This window comes from Acipenser ruthenus, chromosome 5 (genome assembly GCF_902713425.1).
Source record: "Acipenser ruthenus chromosome 5, fAciRut3.2 maternal haplotype, whole genome shotgun sequence".
Taxonomy (NCBI): Eukaryota; Metazoa; Chordata; class Actinopteri; order Acipenseriformes; family Acipenseridae; genus Acipenser; species Acipenser ruthenus.
Window position 1 is genome coordinate 26,674,962 of NC_081193.1, and position 24,233 is coordinate 26,699,194.

The 24,233-nt window shown below is 37.7% G+C and overlaps 1 protein-coding gene across 5 annotated transcripts in view; it reads right to left on the bottom strand.

The window, feature by feature from the left end:
- The window catches only part of LOC117402713 (stromal membrane-associated protein 1-like), a 95,021-nt gene that overhangs the window by 47,721 nt on the left and 23,067 nt on the right, over positions 1-24,233 (bottom strand). For all 5 annotated transcript variants that reach the window (XM_059023915.1, XM_059023918.1, XM_059023917.1 and 2 more), the window contains 3 exons: positions 7,062-7,195; positions 5,857-5,942; positions 2,583-2,658 (listed from right to left, as the gene is read on the bottom strand). In XM_059023915.1, the coding sequence (XP_058879898.1) occupies positions 2,583-2,658; positions 5,857-5,942; positions 7,062-7,195 (296 nt within the window). The remainder of the gene's footprint in view (positions 1-2,582; positions 2,659-5,856; positions 5,943-7,061; positions 7,196-24,233) is intronic.

Sequence of the window (24,233 nt, forward strand, 5' to 3'; positions counted from 1 at the left end):
CTTTTATAAACATGTATAGATCTTGCCTTACTGATGGTTAGTAACAGAGCCTTAAACTCAAGTATTACAGAAAACAATATATTGTATTTGTATCTATGCATTTTAAAATCAGGATTATAGCTAGACATTTCACACTATAAGATTAAAAAGGTTTAGCTGCAAGTCTACAGAATGTCCAGCACTATACTATACCGCTATAATATGATGTATGGCGATGCATATGTGATCTTAAGGTTACTTTGCAGCTCATCTTAATCAATAACTGCAGTAATTTTATTAAAGGACATTCAACCAAAAAAGAAACCTGACTAGAGAGAAAATGAACTGAACCTTGTCCTGCCTTGTGCCATGTTTTATTGCATAAGCCCTCAATGTACCATTCTCATCCAATCAGGCTTGATAGACTTGCATTCATATATGGATCTGAGCCTATGGCTGTCATTTGCTTTATCACATCTCTGAACCTCTGGTTGATTACATTGTTCACCAATTATTGCAAGCTGTTTTTCCAATTCTTTTCATTCTCTCATCTCAAGATATATTTTGTTCTTTCTCTCCTATGTTCCAAGCTGCCACATGCATTTTAGACTCCTATGAACAATGACTCTAAACCCAGGGGAGCACTATTTAAACAATGTTCTGAAATACCAAGTCTGACATCACAAAACAGTCTTACTGAATTCTTATTTTTTTTAATACTTAAACGGTGTTTAAAAAAGCGTAGACCATCACTTTAAGCCTGTTACTTCCTGGATTGTGTAATGCCCATTTTGTGATGGAACTATAGAAACTATAGGCCTAAAGTATATGAAAAACACAAGCAATATATAAGGCCTAACCTATTACAAATTAAGTAACATCTTAACTGCCAGGTATCATTAAACAAGATTAAGCCTTTTGATGCAATTCCTTTTCAACTCAATGGAAGCACTGTATTCAACATCTCTTGCAAAACAACAAATTCAAATTCAAGATAAATAGAGACTGCTGCTCTCCGTTAATTATAAGGAAGGGAGTGTTGTACGTTACTCAAGGTCTTACCTCGCTTCCAGGAAAAGCACTTAAAATAAAAATCACCACACCCACACAAAACTGTACTCCCTTTGATTCCAAAGAAACTAGGAGACTTAAAATCAGTTGCAGCAGAAAAAGCATTTGAATTGCAAAACTCTCAGCATTGGCAACTTAAGAACTATCAAATTAATCTATCAATAAGCACGTAGACAAGCACAAAAGCAGCTCAATTCAACTTGTACAACAGCATTTATCAGGTGGTATTTACACCAAGTTACTGTCCAGGAGATGTAGCACATTCAGCCCAATTAAATAATTTACCTACTTATCATGCACCTCATTGTAATGTGATATTCTGAAGTGTGATACCATACTTTACAATGTGATATTTTGTAATGTGATACTTTGTACTGTGATATTTTATAACACTTGTAAGTCGCCCTGGATAAGGGTATCTGCTAAGAGATAAGTAGTAGTCGTAGTCGTAGTAGTAATAATAATAATAATAATAATAATAATAATAATAATAATAATAATAATAATAATAATTACAAAAGCTGGATTACCAGGAAGAAACTGCCTGGTGCAAAAATAAATAGGCTTGGTTTGCCACCTCAATTGATAACAGAGTTTATCCTCAACAGTCCTTAATCCATTTGATCCAACACATACAATATTTACTACTGCAGTGCTAAATAAGGTATACATAACACAATTCAGAATTGAAAGCATTTATAAAAAAAGGAGCAAAAAACAACCTATATTGTATATATAAAAAAACAGGAGTACTGTAACTTTTCTTTTTTTATACAGTAGTTATACTATTTCTGCCATGTGGGAAGAGAGGCGGCATATCATATTAACTAATGTTTAGGGTTAGCAGTAATCAGCCACCACAAAATGAACTTGTTACAAAGACATTGAAAACATTGTATTCTACTATCCCCCCAAAAGACTTTTGTCTGACCACCCACAAGAAGCCCACCCCCTCGCCATGTTCAGTGCTCTCACAACCACATTAACCGATCGAATTAAAAGCAGGCTCTTGCATCCAGGTGCTTTTTTGTTGCTACCCATTGCACAGTACTCAACAAAGATGAACTGAACCTGATGTAAAGATTTACAGACATATACATTTGAAGTTGTATATGTATGCATCAATAACAGATTATGAAATAGCAAGGGAGGTTAAAACAAAACGTGGACACAAAATGGTTAATTTTCAACGGATGACTCCAATAATCAATGGTATAGCTGTGTAAGATAGGTGAAGACTCTCACTATCTCCACAGGTCTGTATCATTGATATGGCCAAAGTTTAAAAATAAATAAATATCATAGTGGAGCATACTGGACCACACAAATATATGTGGGCCTCAGGAAATACAATGCTCCCTAAATAAGTTGTTTGATAATTAATTATCTTTTACACATCTGGTATAATACCTTCACCATTCTCTCTGCACCTAAACATATGACAGACACTAAACCTAAGATGTTACAAAAGTCAAGCCCCCACCAATATCCAAAACAAGTACACAGGAAAATGTAATAATAAAATCACTTACGGTGGTCCCATTTAAGCCAGTCTTATCATAGTACTTCTTCTTTTCATATTTATCCCTGATGAAAAATTCCACTGCTCTGAGGACAATCCAATTAAGAAAAATAGAATGCAGACAATCTGAACCATCAAAAAAATTCCACAATTAACGAGCATCTCTCACCCCACCTTTACAGCAGGTTATTCTGCTAGCTAGTTATTATATTAAACCACTAACCTGGTAAATACATACGAATAAAATACCAGTTTAAAACACATTTCAATGTTTGATTTTTTTTTTAAATTTTTTTTATAAATGTATCCTCACCATTATCACAGTGTCCAGCTTGCCATATATGCAATACACATTTCTATGGAAAAATGAATATGTAAAGTACATAGATATAAAATGGGAAAAATACAAATGGAACCTCTCACAGAAAGAATTTGGAGGCCAAGGATTAAGGCTTTGTTCCCCTAGCTACCTGCACAACACAAGCTGATTAAGTCCCAGATTCTCAGACATTACTGGAATTTCATCCTTCATGAAACTTTGATCACAATACATTTGTACAGCTAATAAAACATTTATGATTGCAGGTGGGAAGAAATGGTGGCTGAACTGAAGAAAAAAAAAAAAAAAAAAGAAGATACATCGAGAAAGAACTCCTCCAGCAATAATATTTAATAAAGAGCCAGACAGTTCTGGGGGGGGGGGGCATGGTTATATAATGCAGCACAACAACTTTGTCCAAAAGCTACAAATGAAGTAAATAATTACAGTTTGCACAAAAACACATTCTGTAATCTGTGTTAGAATGTATAACTCGAGCAAAACAAATTAATTAGGAAATCTCATTTCCTTTGGGGTTTGGAATACAGAGAAATTTCATTAACAGCACAATGAATATAAAAAATAAAAAATTGGTATGTCACACACACACACACACACACACACACACACACACACACGACATACCTGCCCATGGCTAAAGGAAAATCATGTTGTGAAAAAGTAAAGCACCATGACCTATATCCACTGTACGTATATGAAAAGTGACAGACAGGTTCAGTTTCTGCTAACATTTTGATCCCGTTTTAATTACTCTGACAATTAAAAATACATATTTTTTATTATTATAGATAAAAAAAAATGTGTTCTACCCTAGCATTCATTCATGAGAGAGAGAGAGAGAGAGAGAGAGAGAGAGAGAGAGAGAGAGAGAGAGAGAGAGAGAGAGAGAGAGAGAGAGAGAGAGAGAGAGAGAGAGAGAGAGAGAGAGAGAGAGAGAGAGAGAGAGAGAGAGAGAGAGAGAGAGAGAGAGAGAGAGAGAGATTAGGGCTGGCAATTAATTGCAATTAACTTCTGGAAGATACATTTTTAGCGCACGTTAAATCGGACTCCTGTCTTGTCCCTCTTAGCATACCATAGTTAATTTCCTGTGGCACCAATTTACTGCATGCCAGGCCTGAATGAGTGTTGTCATGGAACTGCATTATGTAGCAAAGCACTCAAACTGAAGGACTTGTGAATGGGACTTTTTTTTTTTTTTTTTTTTTTTTTTTTTTTACTTTCTGACGGTTCATTTGATAGAAAGAGTTACTTGTTTCTACTGTCAAAGTGAGTTCCAGTATAACAGAAGTGTACACAGTCTGCTGTACCACCTGCATGCTAAACATGCTTTCACTTCTCAAAATACACTCCTGCAGTTTTTCTGCTACAGACAACAATTAAGCAATAAGGCACGAGAAGGCATGGGTTGTGCTGGATATGGTCACTGCTTGGTGGGTCTTTTTTCATTCCTTGCCATTTCTTCACAGTAAACAGTGGCTAAATACCCATTTTATTAAAGTAACATCATGAGGCTCATTTGTGCCTTTTTGCAGCTGAACAAGCAAACAAAAACTGGAATTTAACTTTAAAACACTTCAAATAAAACATGGAAGTGGCCATGTGGACATGGAAGTGAAAAAAAATAAAATAATCAGTTTTGGGTCTCATTTACTACATTCCACATAAAAATCACAAAAAAAAATAAAAAAAGTATATATATATATATATATATATATATAATCTATTATATAATATATATTTATTATATCACTAGACAAAACATTTCCAGCAAGTTGGCCACTGTAAGCGAGGCATTTCACAATGAAGGGTTTGCCTTTTTTGTGTGCCACAAAATTCTGACACGTTCTAAGGCAGCACAATGAGTGTGCGCGCATAATCTGGTTTGTTTACTTTTTGCTGTCTAAAACTTTTAAATGGAAGCTCAACAGCTGCTGTATTGATCCTGTGTATACATATATTTATATATATCTATATATCTATATATCTATATATTTATAGGAGGCTGTATATTTATAGGAGGCTGTGTAGTCCAGTGGTTAAAGAAAAGGGCTTGTAACCAGGAGGTCCCCGGTTCAAATCCCACCTCAGCCACTGACTCTGTGTGACCCTGCGCAAGTCACTTAACCTCCTTGTGCTCCGTCTTTCGGGTGAGACGTAATTGTAAGTGACTCTGCAGCTGATGCATAGTTCACACACCCGAGTCTCTGTAAGTCGCCTTGGATAAAGGCGTCTGCTAAATAAACAAATAACACAGAATACTAACATCTGATTTTTGTATCCGAATATGTCTGGTTTGGAATGATAATAAATGTAGGTTCATAGGTGGGATACGTGATTCGCTGGCACCTTAAAAAGGTGGAGCTTTCTGTAGCTGCTACTCACTAGAGGCTTTAATAATTAATAGAAGACCACAGCTGCAATTGCACAGCAGACAAGCATCACCCCCATTTTGGTAATTCAATCAGGTTTTCATAACAGAGATGAAACAAAAGCTCTTTGGAAATATGTACACTCAGTTATTTAAATCTTGAAGACCTATTAATTTAAAATAAATTCAACCAAATAAAAATAAAGAACATACAATTAACTCGGATTTCCAACTTACAGCATAGTTTGATGCAAAAGCAAGGTTATTAGAAAGAGCTGGTCTGCATACCAATTAACTGCTAAAAACAAACTGTATTAAACAACAAATTTGGAGATGGTTAACATCTTCCTTGAAAAATCTGACTATAAATAGTTGACACACTATCGAATCGAATGAGGGACCTACCTCAAAAAGGAGTTTACAAAAAACATTTAGAAAAAAACTGTACAGACCTATGAAAACACAAAACACATTATACAAATCCTATTTGTCTCCATTTCACTACAGCACACATTTGCAGATACATTTAGCACTTCTGTTATTTTAGCACTGGCTTCTACTAAACAAAAAGGATACTGGTCTGTTTGTGGTCTTCTGAAGTTATCTGGAAGATTGGCTTCATACAGCTTTCTTGCCTTGGTGTTTCCCATGTCCTGAACGCTCTGAGAATATAAGTTCGAGAACAAGATTAAAACAAATAAATACACAGAAACATTAGTTTAGTAAAATAATGTACTTTTCACAGGGACATTTGTTCATTGTGGGTCTCGCATTTAAATGTGCACAGACCAAAGCGTCATGTTCTGCCCATTGCTAAATGTTTAATTCAAAACAGATATACCACTAAATCGTTTAACCATGTCATTCATGAAGAGCTTCATATTCTTTATTGCTTACGAAATAAGTTTTGGCAACTTACAATATAATTTAATTTTAGTTTTCTTTGCATGAGTTTATCCCTAGATGGTGCTTCTATAGGAATTTAGCAGACATGTAAAGTACTGCATCGCAAATGCTTACAATTACTTGTAAACGTGGGCACCCAACTGTATATCCCCCTCAAAGCCCAGGAGGCATACAACGTACTAATTGAGAATGCTAAAACAAAAAAAGTAACTGAAAAGAAAAAACAGATTTGTTACACCAGATTTATCTGTTCAGTTTCTTTGTTATGGCCCTTTGATCAAGAAAACATTCCAACAAATTCACAAACTGCATGCATACGTTTCTGGCACAATGGACAGTCCTAATGGTGCAGAGGTTCTCAAACTTTGTTGTTTGGGGGAGAGACCCCCCCCCCCCCCCCCCACCACCACAAAACTAAAAACTGAGCAAAAGGAAACTCAAAAAAGAAAAAGACCCACTGCACCACTTCTCAAAATTCAAGTGGATGTTTTTTGTACAGTGTATCATTACCCTTGCAGCAAACCATGTATAAGACTCATTAAATGTCTCATGTGCATTAACACTATGCATTATGTAATAGTGGTTTGATCTCTAAATTCCTAAACAATTAAATGGTGAAAACACACACACAAAAAAAAGTGCTCACACACACTTTACGATGAATACTTAGCACTCAAGAATTATTTGGCCATAACAACTCAAAGTGATACAATACATTCTAGGTTAATCCACCAAATGGAGAATATTTCCTGAAACACTGTCTTTTCAAACAGTAATCTTTTGGAATCATTTAAGTGTTAAATGTGATTTCTTGAACTGAAGGCATTACCATACTGATGGTCATCACTGTATGTTGTTTATTTATTTATATTGACCTGTATTTGTTCTTGTGTCCACTGGTCCAGATTCACCGACTTGACCCGGGATATGTGAACGCCAAGATTTCGATGGATTCCAGCACATCGAATACAAATAAAAACACCAAGATTCCACGATGCCCATCTCGGACCTGTAAACAGGCGGTAATTAGCATAATACATCAGATGCTTCATTTTAACACATTGTTCATAATTCATTAACATTACTTGATTAGGGCTCCCGAGTGGCGCTCCGCGCGGAGTGCAGGATGTGCCCTATAGCCTGGAGATCGCAGGTTCGAATCCAGGCTATGTCACAGCTGACCGTGACCGGGAGTTCCTAGGGGGCGGCGCACAATTGGCTGAGCGCTGCCCGGGTAGGGAGGGCTTAGGTCGGCAGGGGAATCCACGGCTCACCGCGCATCAGCGACCCCTGTGGCCGATAGGGCGCCTGTGGCTCTGCAGCGGAGCCGCCAGATCTGTGTTGTCCTCCGGCACTATAGGTCTGGTAGCATTGCTGTGGATCTGCAGTGCGAAAAATGACGGCTTGGAAGGAGCACGTTTCGGAGGACGCGTGTTTCAGCCTCCGTTTCCCGAGTCGGCGGGGGGTTGCGAGCGGTGAGCCGGGGATACAGATAATAATTGGGCATGCTAAATTGGGGTGAAAACCGGGGTAAAAATAATTGGCGACGACTAATTTTTTTTTTTTTAAAAGCCAGAAGTATACATACTAACAATGCATTTCCACTCTTCAGAGCTTAAAAAAAAAAAAAAAAAATAATACCAATACATTTCTATAGATCAGATTATTCGTCAAGATTTAAAACACGTCTCGCAAAAAAAAAAAAAAAAAAAAAAAAAAAAACACACACAAAACAGTACCTTTACCAAAGGTATTTTGGCTTTTTACCTGCGGTTTGACATTTGCTATTCAACCTGCTAGCCTTAAATTACAAATATAACGGACACCAGAAAAGTTAATTTATCTACCCGTGTAAGGAGATGAGCCGAGGTGAGATTCCACCGCTTTTCAATTTAATTCCCCCTCACATTTATACACTTGATCTACTTTTAATAACACAGTACATGATTTACTATATTAACCTGTTTTTTTGTTTTTTATATATATATATATATATATATATATATATATATATATATATATATATATATATATATATATATATATATATATATATATAAAATTTACGGTAAAAGTCAGAATCTGGTCTGGTTTTAATAAAATGTAGTCGTTACCAATGTTTTTTTACCCTGGTTTTCTCCCCAATTTGGAATGCTCACCGCTGCAACGTGTTCCTGCCAATCCATCATTTATCACACTGCGGATCCACAGCGAGGCCACCAGACCTATAGTGCCGGAGGACAACACAGATCTGATGGCTCCACAGCTAAACCGCAGGCGCCCTATCGGCCACAGGGGTGGCTGGTGCGTGGTGAACCATGGATTTGTGTGCCGCCCCCTAGGAACCTCCGGTCATGGTCGGCAGTGACATAGCCTGAATTAGAACCTGCGCTCTTCAGGCTATAGGGCGCATCCTGCACTCCACGCGGAGCGCCTTTATGCCACTCTGAGACCCCAGTCTTAAGTTTTACCGGTAAATGTCAACATTTACCAAATAAGGTGGTACATGTCTGAAATTATGAAGAAATAAATTGCTTTTCAGACATTTACTGGTTAATCTTATGATTTACTGAAGTGTATTGGTAAATGCAGGTATATCATTGAACAATGTATTTATTCCTGCATATAAAAATTGTCAAAAATACTCAAAGAACGTATATATTTCTCCATACACATATTCCATTTCGTTCCATTAACAAAAAACATTGATGTCGAACAATACATTTATTTCTGCATACACATTTTCATTAACAAAATAATGAATGAAGTTACAGTAAAGCACAATTGAGCAAACATGCTACTGAACAATATTGTGATCTAGTTATGTAGAGCAATATTCTGGTAAATTTCTGTATAAAACAATTAACAATGGTGAAGGATATTGTACTCCAAATACGTTGTAGTTTAATGAAAAATAACATTATGTTAAATGCAAATGAAATCATTTAGGATCTCCATTTTTTCAACAGAAAATCACTTTGATTATGACACAAAAAACACAACAAATACAGGCCCTAAATAGGTAGACTCTTGTGGCACTTGGAGTTACATAGGACTCCTGAAGCCTTACAATGCGCAAAAACAAAACATTTGGTTATTAGACAAAGCCACTTGGTTATTCTTGACTTACCGGAAATAGAGTTACCATGTTTTATTTCAGACATTTACCGTTTTGCTTGGTAAATGTCAACATTTACCAGTAAATCTTAAGATTTGTCAATATTCTGATTTACAGCAACATACACACTGCTGCTCCGATTAACAGATTAAATCAGACAGTTAAAACTAAACAGTTGATCGCAGATTAATTTTTTTGTACAATTTTTTTTCACACACATGATAGAGATATTTATATATATTTTTATATATATACACACACACACACATATATATATATATATATATATATATATATATAACACACACACACACACATAAACACACACATACAGACGTGCTCAAATTTGTTGGTACCCCTCCACAAAAAACGAAGAATGCACAATTTTCTCTGAAATAACTTGAAACTGACAAAAGTAACTGGCATCCACCATTGTTTATTCCATATTTAATAGAAATCAGACTTTGCTTTTGATTTTTTATTCAACATAATATTGTAAATAAGAAAACAAATGAAAATGGCATGGACAAAAATGATGGGACCGCTAACCTAATATTTTGTTGCACAACCTTTAGAGGCAATCACTGCAATCAAACGGTTTCTGTAGCTCTCAATGAGACTTCTGCACCTGTTAACAGGTAGTTTGGCCCACTCTTCCTGAGCAAACTGCTCCAGCTGTCTCAGGTTTGACGGGTGCCTTCTCCAGACTACAAGTTTCAGCTCTTTCCATAGATGTTCGATAGGATTCAGATCAGGACTCATAGAAGGCCACTTCAGAATAGTCCAATGTTTTGTTCTTATCCATTCTTGGGTGCTTTTAGCTGTGTGTTTTGGGTCATTATCCTGTTGGAGGACCCATGACCTGCGACTGAGACAGAGCTTTCTGACACTGGGCAGTACGTTTCGCTCCAGAATGCCTTGATAGTCTTGAGATTTCATTGTGCCCTGCACAGATTCAAGGCACCCTGTGCCAGGCGCAGCAAAGCAGCCCCAAAACATTATCAAGCCTCCTCCATGTTTCACTGTAGGTATGGTGTTCTTTTCTTTGAAAGCTTCATTTTTTCGTCTGTGAACATACAGCTGATGTGACTTGCCAAAAAGCTCCAGTTTTGACTCATCTGTCCAAAGGACATTCTCCCAGAAGGATTGTGGCCTGTCAATATGCATTTTAGAAAATTCCAGTCTGGCTTTTTTATGTTTTTCTGTCAAAAGTGGAGTCCTCCTGGGTCTTCTTCCATGGAGCCCACTTTCGCTCAAAAAGCGATGGATGGTGCGATCAGAAACTGACGTACCTTCACCTTGGAGTTCAGCTTGTATCTCTTTGGCAGTTATCCTTGGTTCTTTTTCTACCATTCGCACTATCCTTCTGTTCAATCTGGGGTCGATTTTCCTCTTGCGGCCGCGCCCAGGGAGGTTGGCTACAGTTCCATGGACCTTAAACTTCTTAATATTTGCAACTGTTGTCACAAAAACATCAAGCTGCTTGGAGGTGGTCTTGTAGCCTTTACCTTTACCATGCTTGTCTATTATTTTCTTTCTGATCTCCTCAGACAACTCTCTCCTTTGCTTTCTCTGGTCCATGTTCAGTGTGGTGCACACAATGATACCAAAACAGCACAGTGACTACTTTTCTCCATTTAAATAGGCTGAATGACTGATTACAAGATTGGAGACATGTGTGATACTAATTAAAGAAACTAATTAGTTTGAAATATCACTATAATCCCATTATTTATTATCTTTTCTAAGGGGTACCAACAAATGTGTCCAGGCCATTTTAGAATATCTTTGTAGAATAAGCAATAATTCATCTCTTTTCACAGCTTCTTTGCTTTATTCTATGACATACCAAAGGCATGCAAGTATACATGATAAAATAGCTTTTAATTTCATCACTTTTCAGGAGGAATGAAGCATTATTTCAATGAGCTGTAAGGGTACCAACAAATTTGAGCACGTCTGTATATACTGTAACGGCCCGGCACTCACTCGGGTTCGTTGCCCCTTTAAAAGTATGACCCAGGACACAAGAAATTGAGTTTTCAAGCGCGGTTGCGCTAATTTTTAATAAACACACCAAAATTAAAACAAAAAATAAACACCTAGCTCCTCTTGGAGCACTTACTACACAGGTTTTTCCCTTACTAACTTGCAGGACGGCTAAGCCGTTTACCTGCTAACACAAACAAACTTAACACAGCACTTACTCTTAGGACTGCTCGGAAACAGAGCACGTCTTCTGTCTCCTTCTACTCAGCAGCCTCGTACAGAAAGGCTGCACGTCTTAAATACCCCGCGCCTGGCATTAATTTACAATACAGCTCAGTTGCGGGTGATAATTAACCAATAAAACCATTAGCAAAATAATAAAACAATTAAACAAAATGTGCATTCCGCACATGTTTCTCGCGCAGGGAGGTTTTAGCCCCCTCCCTGCTGTTTCTCATAACCCGCTATTTCACAATACACACACACACACACACACACACACTTCACACAATAAGTTAAATGGAGTCAATCTGTGCAATAAGAGTGGTTCAAATGATTTCAGATTAAATACACCTGTCTCTGTAAGGTCCCACAGTTGGGCAGTGCATTCAAAGCAAAGATACTACCATGAAGACCAAGGAGCTTTCAAAACAACTCCAGGATAAAGTTGTGGAAAGGCACAGATCAGGGGAGGGATATAAAAAGATTTCAGAAGGCATTGAAAATCCCTTGGAGCACAGTCAAGTTGATCATTAAGTGGAAGGTATACGGCACGACCCAGAATCTGCTTAGAGCAGGCTGTCCTCCCAAACTGAGTAGCCAGGTAAGAAGGGCATTGGTCAGAGAAGCCAGCAAGAGGCCAATGACAGCTCTGAAAGACCTACAGCGTTCCATGGCTGAGATGGCAGAAACTGTCCATGTGTCAACAATAGCTCAGGTATTCCACAAATCTGGCCTGTAAGGAAGAGTGGCAAGAAGGAAGTCACTTCTGAAAAAAGCCCATGTAAAATCCTGCTTGAGAATTTGCAAAAAGGCAAGTGGGAGGCAAAAGATTCTGTGGTATGATGAAACAAAAATTGAACTATTTGGCCTAAATGCAAAGCGTTATGTCTGGCGCAAACCCAACACATCACCCAGGTAACACCATCCCTACTGTGAAGCATGGTGGTGGCAGCATCATGCTATGGGGATGCTTTTCATCGGCAGGGACTGGGAAGCTTGTCAGGGTACGGGGCAAAATGGATGGAGCTAAATACAGGCAAAACCTTGAGGAAAACCTGCTTCAGGTCTGCAAAAGACCTAAGACTGGGACGGAGATTCACCTTTCAGCAGGACAATGACCCCCAAGCACACAGCCAAAGCAACACTGGAGTGGCTTAAAAACAAGAAAGTCAATGTCCTAGAGTGGCCTAGTCAAAGCCCAGACTTGAATCCGCTTAAGAATCTGTGGCAAGACTTGAAGATCCACCAACGATCCCCATCCAACTTGACAGAGCTTGAACAATTTTGCCAAGAAGAATGGGCGATATTGTACGATCAAGATGTGCAAACCTGGCAGAGACTCACAGCTGTAACTGCTGCCAAAGGTGGTTCTACCAAGTATTGACTCATGGGGGTAAATACTTATCTAACCAAGACATTTCAGTTTTTTTCAATTTTTCATTAACTGGTTTCACAATAAAAATTCTCTTGCCTCTTCAATGTGTTAATTAGGTTGTGTAAATCAAAGGAAAAAAATCCCATTTAAATGCATCAAGATTTCAGGTTGTAACACAACAAACTGAAAAAGTCCAAGGGGGGGGTGAATACTTACTATAGGCACTGTATTTTATTTTTATTTATATATTTAGAGATAGAGATAGGAGATAGAGATAGAGATAATGTGCTAGGCAAAGCGGTGTAAGAATTGCTGAATTTCACGTGATATTGCTTATTATAGAGGGTTATTGAGAATTATATTGAGAATGTCGAAGTAGTATTTCAAATTATATTTTTACAAATAAAAAAAAAAAATTTGTTGGACAATGGAGATTGGAGAGTTAAAAAAAGGGAAGTATACACCACAAATACCCAAACTGACACAGGAAGGGAAGGGATATATTCGCCACTTCCAAAATTTAAGTTATTAAAAAAATGTATTACCGTGGCATACCGGTATCTGTCAATTAAAAAAATAATACTGTGGGGGGCTCCCGAGTGGTGCATCCGGTAAAGGCTCTCTGCGTGTGCAGGATGCGCCCTATAGCCTGGACGTCGCCGGTTCGAGTCTATTCCACTGCCGACCGTGAACGGGAGTTCCCAGGGGGCGGCACACCGTGCACCAGCGACCCCTGTAGTCTGGCTGGGCGCCTGCAGGCTTGCCTGTAAACTGCCCAGAGCTGCGTTGTACTCCGATGCTGTAGCTCAGAGGTGGCGGCATGGTGGGCCCGCAGAGTGTAAAAGAAGTGGTCGGCTGACGGCACACGCTTCAGAGGACAGCGTGTGTTCATCTTCGTCCTCCTGAGTCAGTGCAGGGGTGGTAGCAGTGAGCTGAGCCTAAAGATAATTGGCTATTCCAAATTGGGGTGAAAATAATAAAACAACTGGCGACTACTAAATTTAAAAAAAAGATTGATTATAATAATAATAATAATAATAATAATAATAATAATAATAATAATAATAATAATAATAATAATAATAATAAAACTGTCTTTTGTTCAGTACAGAAAAGGTGATATGGAACAGCACTGGCTACAATCTAGGATGTCTGGGCAGTCTATAGGAACAGTGATGTTCTAAAATCAGTATCTTTTTACTTATTTTTGTATGTTAAAAGACAAAAAACCAGAGCAGTGCTTTGCAACAGAATATTCTCAATCAAAAACTGATGGCTGAATTTTTTTTTTTTTTTTTTTTACACATCCCAGAGTATATAGGAAGTAATGTTGCAGTACAATAATATTCATAATTCAATTATGAATCCACAGATGTGTTATTGTTAATATACATTTGTATGATTTTGATTAATTGAAAAACACTTGCCAGCAATATCAATGCTCATCTGTTTAGACCACCTCTGCAACCCCCTCATTGTAGCACAGTTATCCATGAGAATGAGGACTACCCTAGTCCATGGTAGCCCAGCAACCTGCAAGATGTTGCCGATACCTTGATGGATATTAAACAGCTGTGGCAATACTGTTTCTCCGAAGTTAGATGATCAGTTCCTACCTTCTGATCTTTTTCATCGTAGAAACAAACTTGATTATGTATTATCTTGATCATGAAAAGGTTTGTTTAAAGCGCTGCATAAAATTCATTTTTTAAGCCTTTGCCAACCCATGTGTTTGTTCCACACTTCCTTGACATGAAGTTTACTGCATGCTTCTTTGTCCTCTGCAACTCATGTGTGGAGATCAGTTAGATGTGGAATAATGGCAAATGGCAAGCAGTGTTCCAATAACTCACCGTCATAACTTCTGTTAAAACAGCAGAAGACCATGACAATGACCATGGATAGAAAAACAGTGGCTACTGAAGAACGGAATAAGAATTATAACATAGTTTAGTCGCGAGTTCACAGCAAAGCGTTTTTCTGTTACTCCTATGAGAAAGGTCAGAGAAACAATTAGGACCTTGCTTGTACTCCCTATGTTGCAGGTCCTGAAAGATGTAATTCTAATGATATATGGAAATACATGTTTTTGTACATGGTTTAGCAACATGAATGCTCAAAAAGGGTGCGGCAAACTATATTAGATATTATCCGATTACTTGGGATGACTTCACATTTTTGTGAAAATCCTCTTTTTTAAAATCGTTACTTGCCTGTTTGTTTTGTGGTATGTGATGGTAGCACTTTCACATTGTGGCCTTGGTCAAAGAAACAAAAATGCTAGTTTATCAGCCAATCAGTGTCGCCTGTCACTGTTTCCAAGCGCTTGTCAGTTTCCAAACTATTTACATGTGCTGTCTTGATGTGGATAAGTTTTATAATTACAACAATTTTGGTGATCAACACATGTTTCTAAAAATACTGTTACATTTGTACAAAAATGCTCTAGTACACATTTGTAAAATGTACCAATGCTAATTTGAATCCTAGCACACCACTACAATCTTATTCTGCTAGGCAATTATTATTACTAATGTGATTAAATAGTCATATGTTTTGGCCATAACTGTATTTAATATATTTAAGAATTATGTTTTATGTATATTTAAAAAATGGCATCCAATATTCAGTGCTGAGTTTTTTCTTCTTTGATTTCCATAAAATATGTTTGTTCTGGTTTCTTTCAAATTTTAGTAATGCGATTTAATAAAAAAAAAAAAAATAATAATTTAACTAACTGTGACTTACTTTTTCTTATTTATACTCATTAACACTGTTTTTCATTAAAAAGTCATTGCCACAGAATTTTGCAGAAAACACTCTTTTCTCATTGCAGATTTAAGGAAATTTTACCATGCATTTCTGTGGGAACTAATATATATCTTGTGTTGCTTTTGTTATCCCCAGGAATAACCAGCAGCCCCACATCCTGTGATCTCAGAGTGCGGTTTGGAAGATACATGGTCAGTAACTCCTGCAAATAACTAGGTGCTAATCCATTCAGGACCATGTAAGTTAACAGCAAAATCTTAAAATCAATTCTATACTGCACAGGGAGCCAATGTAAAGAGGCCAAAACAGGGGTAATATGTTCACAATCAGTTCTAGATGAAAGAAAGGCATGCATTAGTCTCTCGGCATCAGATACGGAAATAATTAGTGTAAGTTTGGCTACATTTCTCAAATGGTAAAAAGATACTTTAGTAACTTCTCTAATATTAGTCTCAAATGATAGATCAGGATCAAAGTTGACCCCCAAACTCTTAATGTCTAGTTTAAGTTTTGACGAGAGACTGCAATGGTCGAGCTCATGTAATCCCACATTTCCTTTTAGTTGGTTCTGTGATCCCACTAGCATAACCTCGGTTTTATCTGAATTCAACATTATTATTATTATTCATTTCTTAGCAGACGCCCTTATCCAGGGCGACCATTAGAAAATTAGAGACGAACATTAGAAAATTATGTGACATCCAATGCTTGATGTCTAAAGCAAGTAGCTAATAACACCCAGGCAGAAGAAATTCCTAATTTTAGGGATAAATATAGCTGGGTATCATCAGCATAGCAATGGAAGTTCACTCCGTGTCTGCTGATAATGTCATCTAACGGTAGCATATCTAATAAACAGCAAGGGACCTAGAATGGAGCCCTGTGAAACACCAGAGACAACTTCAGGTAATGGCAATTTCACCTTCCCAATAGAGACGAACTGAAACCTATAAGAAAGATAAGATTTGAACAGGGATAGGATGATAGAAGAATTAATACTGATGGAAAGCCTGAGTCAGAGTTTATCAGCAGATCAATCACAACTGTGACAAGAACCGTCTCGGTGCTACGTGCAACACAAAAAACAGATATTTGAAACTTCAAATATACCATTCAAAATTAGAAATGTTTAGGGTCTCCCGAGTGGCGCATCCAGTAAAAGCACTCGCTAGAGCAACTCGAACCGGCAACGTCCAGGCTATTCCACAGCCGACCGTGGACGGGAGCTTTCAGGGGGCGGCACTCAATTGGCTGAGCGTCGTCCGGGGGGAGGGAGGGTTAGGTCGGCCAGGGTGTCCTCGGCTCACCGCGCACCAGCGACCCCTGTAGTCTGGCCGGGCGCCTGCGGGCTTGCCTGTAAGCTGCCCAGAGCTGCGTTGTCCTCCGACGCTGTAGCTCTGAGGCGGCTGCACGGTGAGTTTGCAGAGTGTAAAGAAGCAGACTGCTGACGGCACACGCTTCGGAGGACAGAGTGTGTTCATCTTCGCCCCTCCCGAGTCATCGCAGGGGTGGTAGCGGTGAGCTGAGCCTAAAAATAATTGGGCATTTCAAATTGGGGAGAAAATAATAAAACACTGATTGGCAACGACTAAATTTATAAAGAAAAAAAAATAAATTAGGAAATGTTTGTAATTGAATTGCAACAACTCTCTCAAACTTTAGCTAAGAATGGTAGGTTGGAGATTGGCCTATCGTTATTGAGGACTTTAGGGTCCAAACTGTGTTTAAGCACAGGCTTTACCACAGCTACCTTAAGTGCTGAAGTAAGGTGACCATATGGTGCCGTGTTCAGCGAGACAGTTTGGGACAGTTCAGGCTTTTCACCTCACAACCCAATGCATTCTGGTACATTTTACCTGTCTCAGGTACCATTCTTGCCTTTAAGAGAAGCAGGACTACGCTCACTAGAATGCATTGGGTTGCGAGTTGAAAAGCCTTAACTATCCCAAACTGTCCTGCTGAACACCGAGCCATATGGTCACCTTATGCTGAGGGAACTATACCGGAGGAAAGTGAACCATTTATAATTAAAAAAAAATGTGGGTATTAATAACACCAAGAACATATTTTAATAGTTTTGTAGGAATAGGATCAAGAGAGCATGTGGTAGCTCTCATATGTCAAATTAGCTCTGCCAGTTCCTGTAAGGTAATCAAAGAAAAAGCCCCCATAGCAGCCTTAATAAGTGTAGCTGGTAAAATTCTGCCAGAGTTCTCCTTAATAGAAGGTGTCTGTGGAATCTCATTTCTGATGTCTAGTATTTTATTTTTAAAGAAATGTAAAAAGTCATTGCAGCTGTGAGAGGAGCCAATGTCAAGGGTAGGACTATTGGGGGAAGGATTAATTAATTTATTTAGGGCAGCAAAAAGAAATCTAGGATTATTTATTTGTTTCAATTTAAATTAGAATATGATGATCTAGCCAACGCCAGAGCCTTCCCATATTTAACCAGGTGACCCTTCCATGCGATGCAATGAACACGTAATTTAGATTCCCGCCATCTCCGTTCTATTTTATGACCCTCATATTTCATCTTACGAGCTGTATCATTGAACCACGATGAGCTTTTTTAAAAGACACTCCGAGTTTTGATTGATGCTACATTATCTAAGATACCAGTCAAAGTGGTGTTGTAGGTATTAACCAGCTCATCTACTGATGAGGACTCAGAGAGTGGTAATGAGCTCAAGAAATCAGAAAGCTTAACAGCAGTTGAATAATTAATTACCAGGGATTTAAATGTACAGTCCACAGTCTTTATAGATACTGGCAGATTCACCTCAAAAATAATTGCAAGATGATCAGAAATAATAAGATCTAGGGTTATAACGTTCTTAACAGCTGAACCATGAGAATTTACCAGATCTAAAAGTATGGCCACAATAGACATGGAGGATATAAGGAATCCAGTAGCCTCAAAAATTCCAAGGAGTTAGAATCAAAATCAATGTCAACATTAAGGTTAAAATAAAATAAAAGAATCCTATCATATTTGACTGTCAAAGATAGCAGATCCCCAAATTCAGTCAGAAATAGCGGGTTTGAATTAGGTGGTTGATAAATGAATTACAATATCAACAGGTAATGGACTGTTTAATGTCAAGGTTAAAACTTCAAAAGATGAATAACCTTCAACAATTTCCTGTTTGATTCCAAGTTCACTACGGAAAACAGTAGCAAGTCCACCTCCCCGCCCAGTAGAGCAAGCTGGAAAAAAGAATAGTTAGGTGGAGAAGCCTTAAATCAGGGAAGCATTGACATTCGGTCGGAATTTGACGAAGGTTACTGTAGCATACACCTCTGTGTTTATTCAGCAGGTAGCAGGAACGGCAGGATACTTTAACCTGAATTTTACATGCCTCTTTAGGATTCCCTACCCTCCCGTTCCTAGTTTAAATACCTTGCTAGGTGGTGTTCAACATTATCAGCTAGCCTGCTTGCCCCTGACCTACTTAGGTGCAGTCCATCTTTCTTATAATATCTATTTCTTTTCCAAAAGCAATCCCAGTTGTTTATAAATCCCAGCCCTTCTTGCACACACCAACCAGCCAGCCAAGTATTTAAAGGCCCTAATTCTACTGAAAATTCCACCACCAACAGGTAGTAGATCTGCGAGAATAATTCTGCATCCTAACTTTTTCACCTGTTTTAGGATTTAAAATCCTCTTTCACAAATCTCAGATTTTCTGTTCCTTATGTCATTTGTACCAGCATGTACAATGACCACAGGACTCTTTTTTTTGTGATTTAATAATCTGTGTACTCTTGATTCAATATCCTTTACTTTTGCTCCAGGGAAGCAAGCAGTAACACTATTTACAGGATCTTTATGGCTAAATTCACTGTCGATATGGCGTATAATCGAATCACCTACTAACACCACCTCACCCCTACTTTCATCCAGCACTAGGTTGTCATTGCTCAGTGCTTAGAATCTATTGGCTAGATCAATCTCCTCTCTATGTTGAGTGCTCTGTGTCGTCCTCCTCTTCGTACTTTTTCTAGCAGTTACCCAGTCCCCACTCACTTCCTGCCTTGCATTTATATTTACCTTCTCAGGTCCCTCTACACATAGAGTTCCACTTTCATGTTGTGGCACTGAAACATCACATGGAGCAAGTGCATTTATAAAGTTAAAATGAGAGTAGCTTTCAGTCTCACCTTCAGTATCCAAAACTAACCAAGTGTTATTAATTTTGTTAAAAATATTTTCAATGAACTGCTCATTTTCGTTTATGCTTCTAAGTATTCCAACTCGACTCTTCACTTCAGCAAAATTACACAGTAGCCCACATAGACAGCAATGCAGTCAACGAACAAGTAGGCCTAGGTGTTGAAGAGGGCAATCAATAAGACTGAATAGTAAATAAAAATTACCTTCATCACCTAGTTGCGCATTATAAAAACGTACAAATAAAATGGTTTAACATGCTCCAATATGTATTGTAACATCATGAACTGTCCCCCAATTGTTCAGTTCCTCCAAAAAATCTACGATGGAAAACCGTCTAGAGACGGAAAACTCCCAACCATGATTTCAGAATAAAACATTCCACCTCTAAAACACGACACAAAAACACAGTAATAGCACTTTATAAATAGAGGTACTGTGGTGCTTTTTTACCAATACTGGCATGTATTTCTAATATCACATTCAATATTTACGGAACAGTCAGACAAATGCCAGTCCTTTTACAGTACATCAGTGAAAAAGACAACTAGGTGTTTAATAAGCTCTGATCTTAAGTGATATAAAATAAAATAAATAAATAAAATTAAATAAATAAATAAATAAATAAATAAATAAATAAACAAACAAACAAACACACATACACATTTGGGGGTCCCAAAGAGGGGTATTCAAGACACTTAAGTGCATGAAGCAAAACTACAGAATACCAAAACACTTGTTCAATAACATCCAGAAATTAGATTGCCAAGTGTGCATGAAGTGCAACACTGCCCCTTTCTCAATATCTTTTTAATATTACCAAGCACAGAGGTGTCAGATCAAAACAAGGACTTTAGGGAAGTCATGTTTTAAACACTACAAACTGTAAAACATTAATTAACTGCGTGCCAAATAAACTACCTAGTTGTTTACTGTACTGCTTTTTACCCACTGGGCACATTTGAACATCTGGAAAAAGTCACCTTGTACCCAGAAGTACCGTACTTTAGGTAGGCTCCAAAGTCAGTAATAAAATCAGCCAGCTTTGAACAACTGTCCAAGTGTCTGTATTTATTCTTCAGATCATATATACCAATTTTTAACAATTTATCCTAGCATAATTCACGATAACATCTCCAGGATCACTTAAAGTACGTGGAACGTTCACCCAACGTCTGTGAATCAAATTGCATTATTGGGGTAACGGGAGCCACAACCTTACCATGTTATAACCGATTCCGCACTATAACGGGGTAGCACTGTAGAATTCTTTACATGATTAATGTATAGTATTAATCTGGAAAGTCCATGAAGGCTAGCTGTGGTTTACATGGCAACGCCTTGACAGAGAAGGGACCTTCTATTGTACTCTTTTTTTTTTTCTTTGCATTTGCACAGTGATGTGAATGATTTGATACCAATGAGCCTTCCCTCGCAAATCTACTTTCTCCGGATCAGGCTTTCCAAGGCAGTGTTGTAGGTCCAAATCAAGATTTACTTCCCGTCGCGACATCAAGCCAGCTGGAATAGCAGGAGTCTCTGTGCTCTCTTAGCTCTTCTTGAAAGATAGCCCATATCACTTTGTCAATGTCATCCAACAGCAACAAGAAAGCATTTGTCAGAATTAACAATAACCTTATTCTCCATCTGACCATTCAACAGCAGAACACATGCACTGGAGCACAACAGTTTGTTTTTTTTTGATAATTTTCTCTAAAACCCGTGAAAGAGGTTCAGCTTTTACGACTAACACTTATGGATTCCAAGTCTTTGCAATCAAACTTGAGACATTTTTATAAGCAGACATTTTTTTTCAATATACTGTATGCTTAAGTTACAGAATCCATATGCTTTTCAAATGTATTGTTTAAAAAAAAACACCAAACACTTTACACAACAGCACTTATAAAGATAGACATGTCCGTTATAAACTTTGTAACTGTGCCATGGAAACCTATACAGTTATTTTGATAATTGATGCTGGAACGAGTGTAATGTAATATAACAATCTGATTCTGTTCCACTGATTCAGCCTGCAATGTCTCCTAGGACAAAACGACACTGGTGTATCAAGAGAGGATTTTCTTTTAAAATGTTTTTAAATAAAATATTTATCCACATCAAAATCCCACCCTTTGTCTAAACACTACTGATCATTTCACACCTATCTTACAGCAGGGTTCCTTCAACACCAAAGTCTTTTGTAACAGGATGTTTTCGTGAATAAACACAGTACATATAATGCATTAACCCAATACTCCACCTACAGAAGCAACCCATTATGATCATATTAAATCATGGTTAGATATCTATGCAATGTTTCAGCATATTCAGGAAACGCATTAAAAAAAACACTTTGGGATTCAGTGATAAATTAGGTTATCTGCTTTCCTGCATGCACATTTTTGCAACACTTAGAAGCCAACATTGCTGTTAAATTCACACCATATTTCATATTGTTTTTCAAAACACACAAAACAATAAATATATATCTGTGTGATAACATTTCATCACATACTGATGTGGGACTGTTTATAATGGCCACACAGCTTGTTCGGTCACCATGATTCTATATTATCTGAGCTTGTACCAAGGTTGTTTTGTAAATATGTACCTGTTGAGGCACTGTGGCAACATACAGTACAACAATGGTGACTACAAAGTACTGTATGACCGGTTACTTAAATATATTTTTGCATCCATTCCAAACACTACACTTTGAAAAGAAATAATTTGGCTAGCCCTGTAACAAAAATATGTTATGTGCTGTAGAACTAATACAAATAAAACCAAAAGCGGACATTAAGGTTAATTTCAAACTTTCAAAAGTATGTTTGATTCTTAACCACCATCAATGAATCATAAAGCAGACCTTAACCTAAAACCACTTGACCAGCAGGACACAGAATATGTCAGGTTTTAAAGTCTATACAACCGAGACCTTATTTACACTTGTTTTTTATACACTTCCGCCAATACAAGCATTAACGTTGACTGCACGGTGCCTGATATAACAAAATATAGCCTATGTGAAATGACACATCACTTTACCGTAGCAATACTTTAAAGCCAATTCTAAAGAAAATAAATTGGTATTGGTGACTACTGAGGAGACTGCATTCATGTTCTACCACAAGGTTAAAAAATTAGAAAATGATAAGCAGCAGCAATCAGACAAAGCTAAAATCAACCAACTACTTCATGAATTCTGCACCAAAAGAAAAAGATTTGAAGACAACCACCAATTCATTATTTTATTTTTTAAATTTAAAATACTGCTATTTGCATGTCAAGACAGAAGAAGAAATGCTAAATGGTGAGCTTGTGCCAAGAATAACCAACAGAATGACAAATATTTAAAATAAATCTATGGAGAGTTTCCTTTTTGACAACTGAAGCATGGAGACTTGGATTTGTTTGTCTGACAGCAAGGAATTTCTAACAGAATCATGTTTTGGTATTAAGACCCAATCCAAAATCAGATAAATATGTTTCATATAGCATGCTTCAGGAAATATAGGTTCTCTCTAAATAATTGTGGGCAGCAGAATAACTGAACAAAATCCAGAGGTAAAAGGAAATTTTAAATTTCCTTTTATGGAACTATATACAGGACTGTTTAAAAAAATCAATTTCAGATTATAGCTTCTCTATTAATGAAGTCTGTTTCTAAAAATACCCCCCCCCCCCTCCGTTTCTTTTTCTCCAAGTCACTGATGGGTTAAAGGGGGTCTGATCTGTAATTCTGCCTTCTGACAGTAGGGGGCGCTCAAAGTGATAGATCTATATATTAGGGCTGTTCCAATTAACAGATTAAAATCGGACCGATTAATCAACTAATGAGTTGATCGCAGCTTAATTTTGTACATAAAATCAACCAATAGAAGATCTGCATTTTCTTTGCAGCAGTCCTATCATAAGTGAGTTGAGGTGGGACATAAACAGGAAGGTATTCTCTGCCTCAGTTAAAGTTCTTGAGTAGGTTTAACCAATGGGAGAGTCAATGATCTGTCAATGAGGTGTCCAATCATGAGTGAGTAGAAGCGGGACATATACTGTTGAATTATTTGTTTATTTAGCAGACGCCTTTATCCAGAGTCACTTACAATTACGTCTCACCCGAAAGACGGAGCACAAGGAGGTTAAGTGACTTGCTCAGGGTCACACAATGAGTCAGTGGCTGAGGTGGGATTTGAACTGGGGACCTCCTGGTTACAAGCCATTTTCTTTAACCACTGGAACACACAGCCTCCTAATTTAAAATGTACTCTCCATTTTAAAATTGAAGGTCTTGCAAGTTTAACCAATAGAAAAATCAAAGATCTGCCCTGGTTTTGCAGCTGTCCAATCATTAGTGAACAGCGGCAGGACAAATACACTAAGGTAAACGGCGTAAGAAT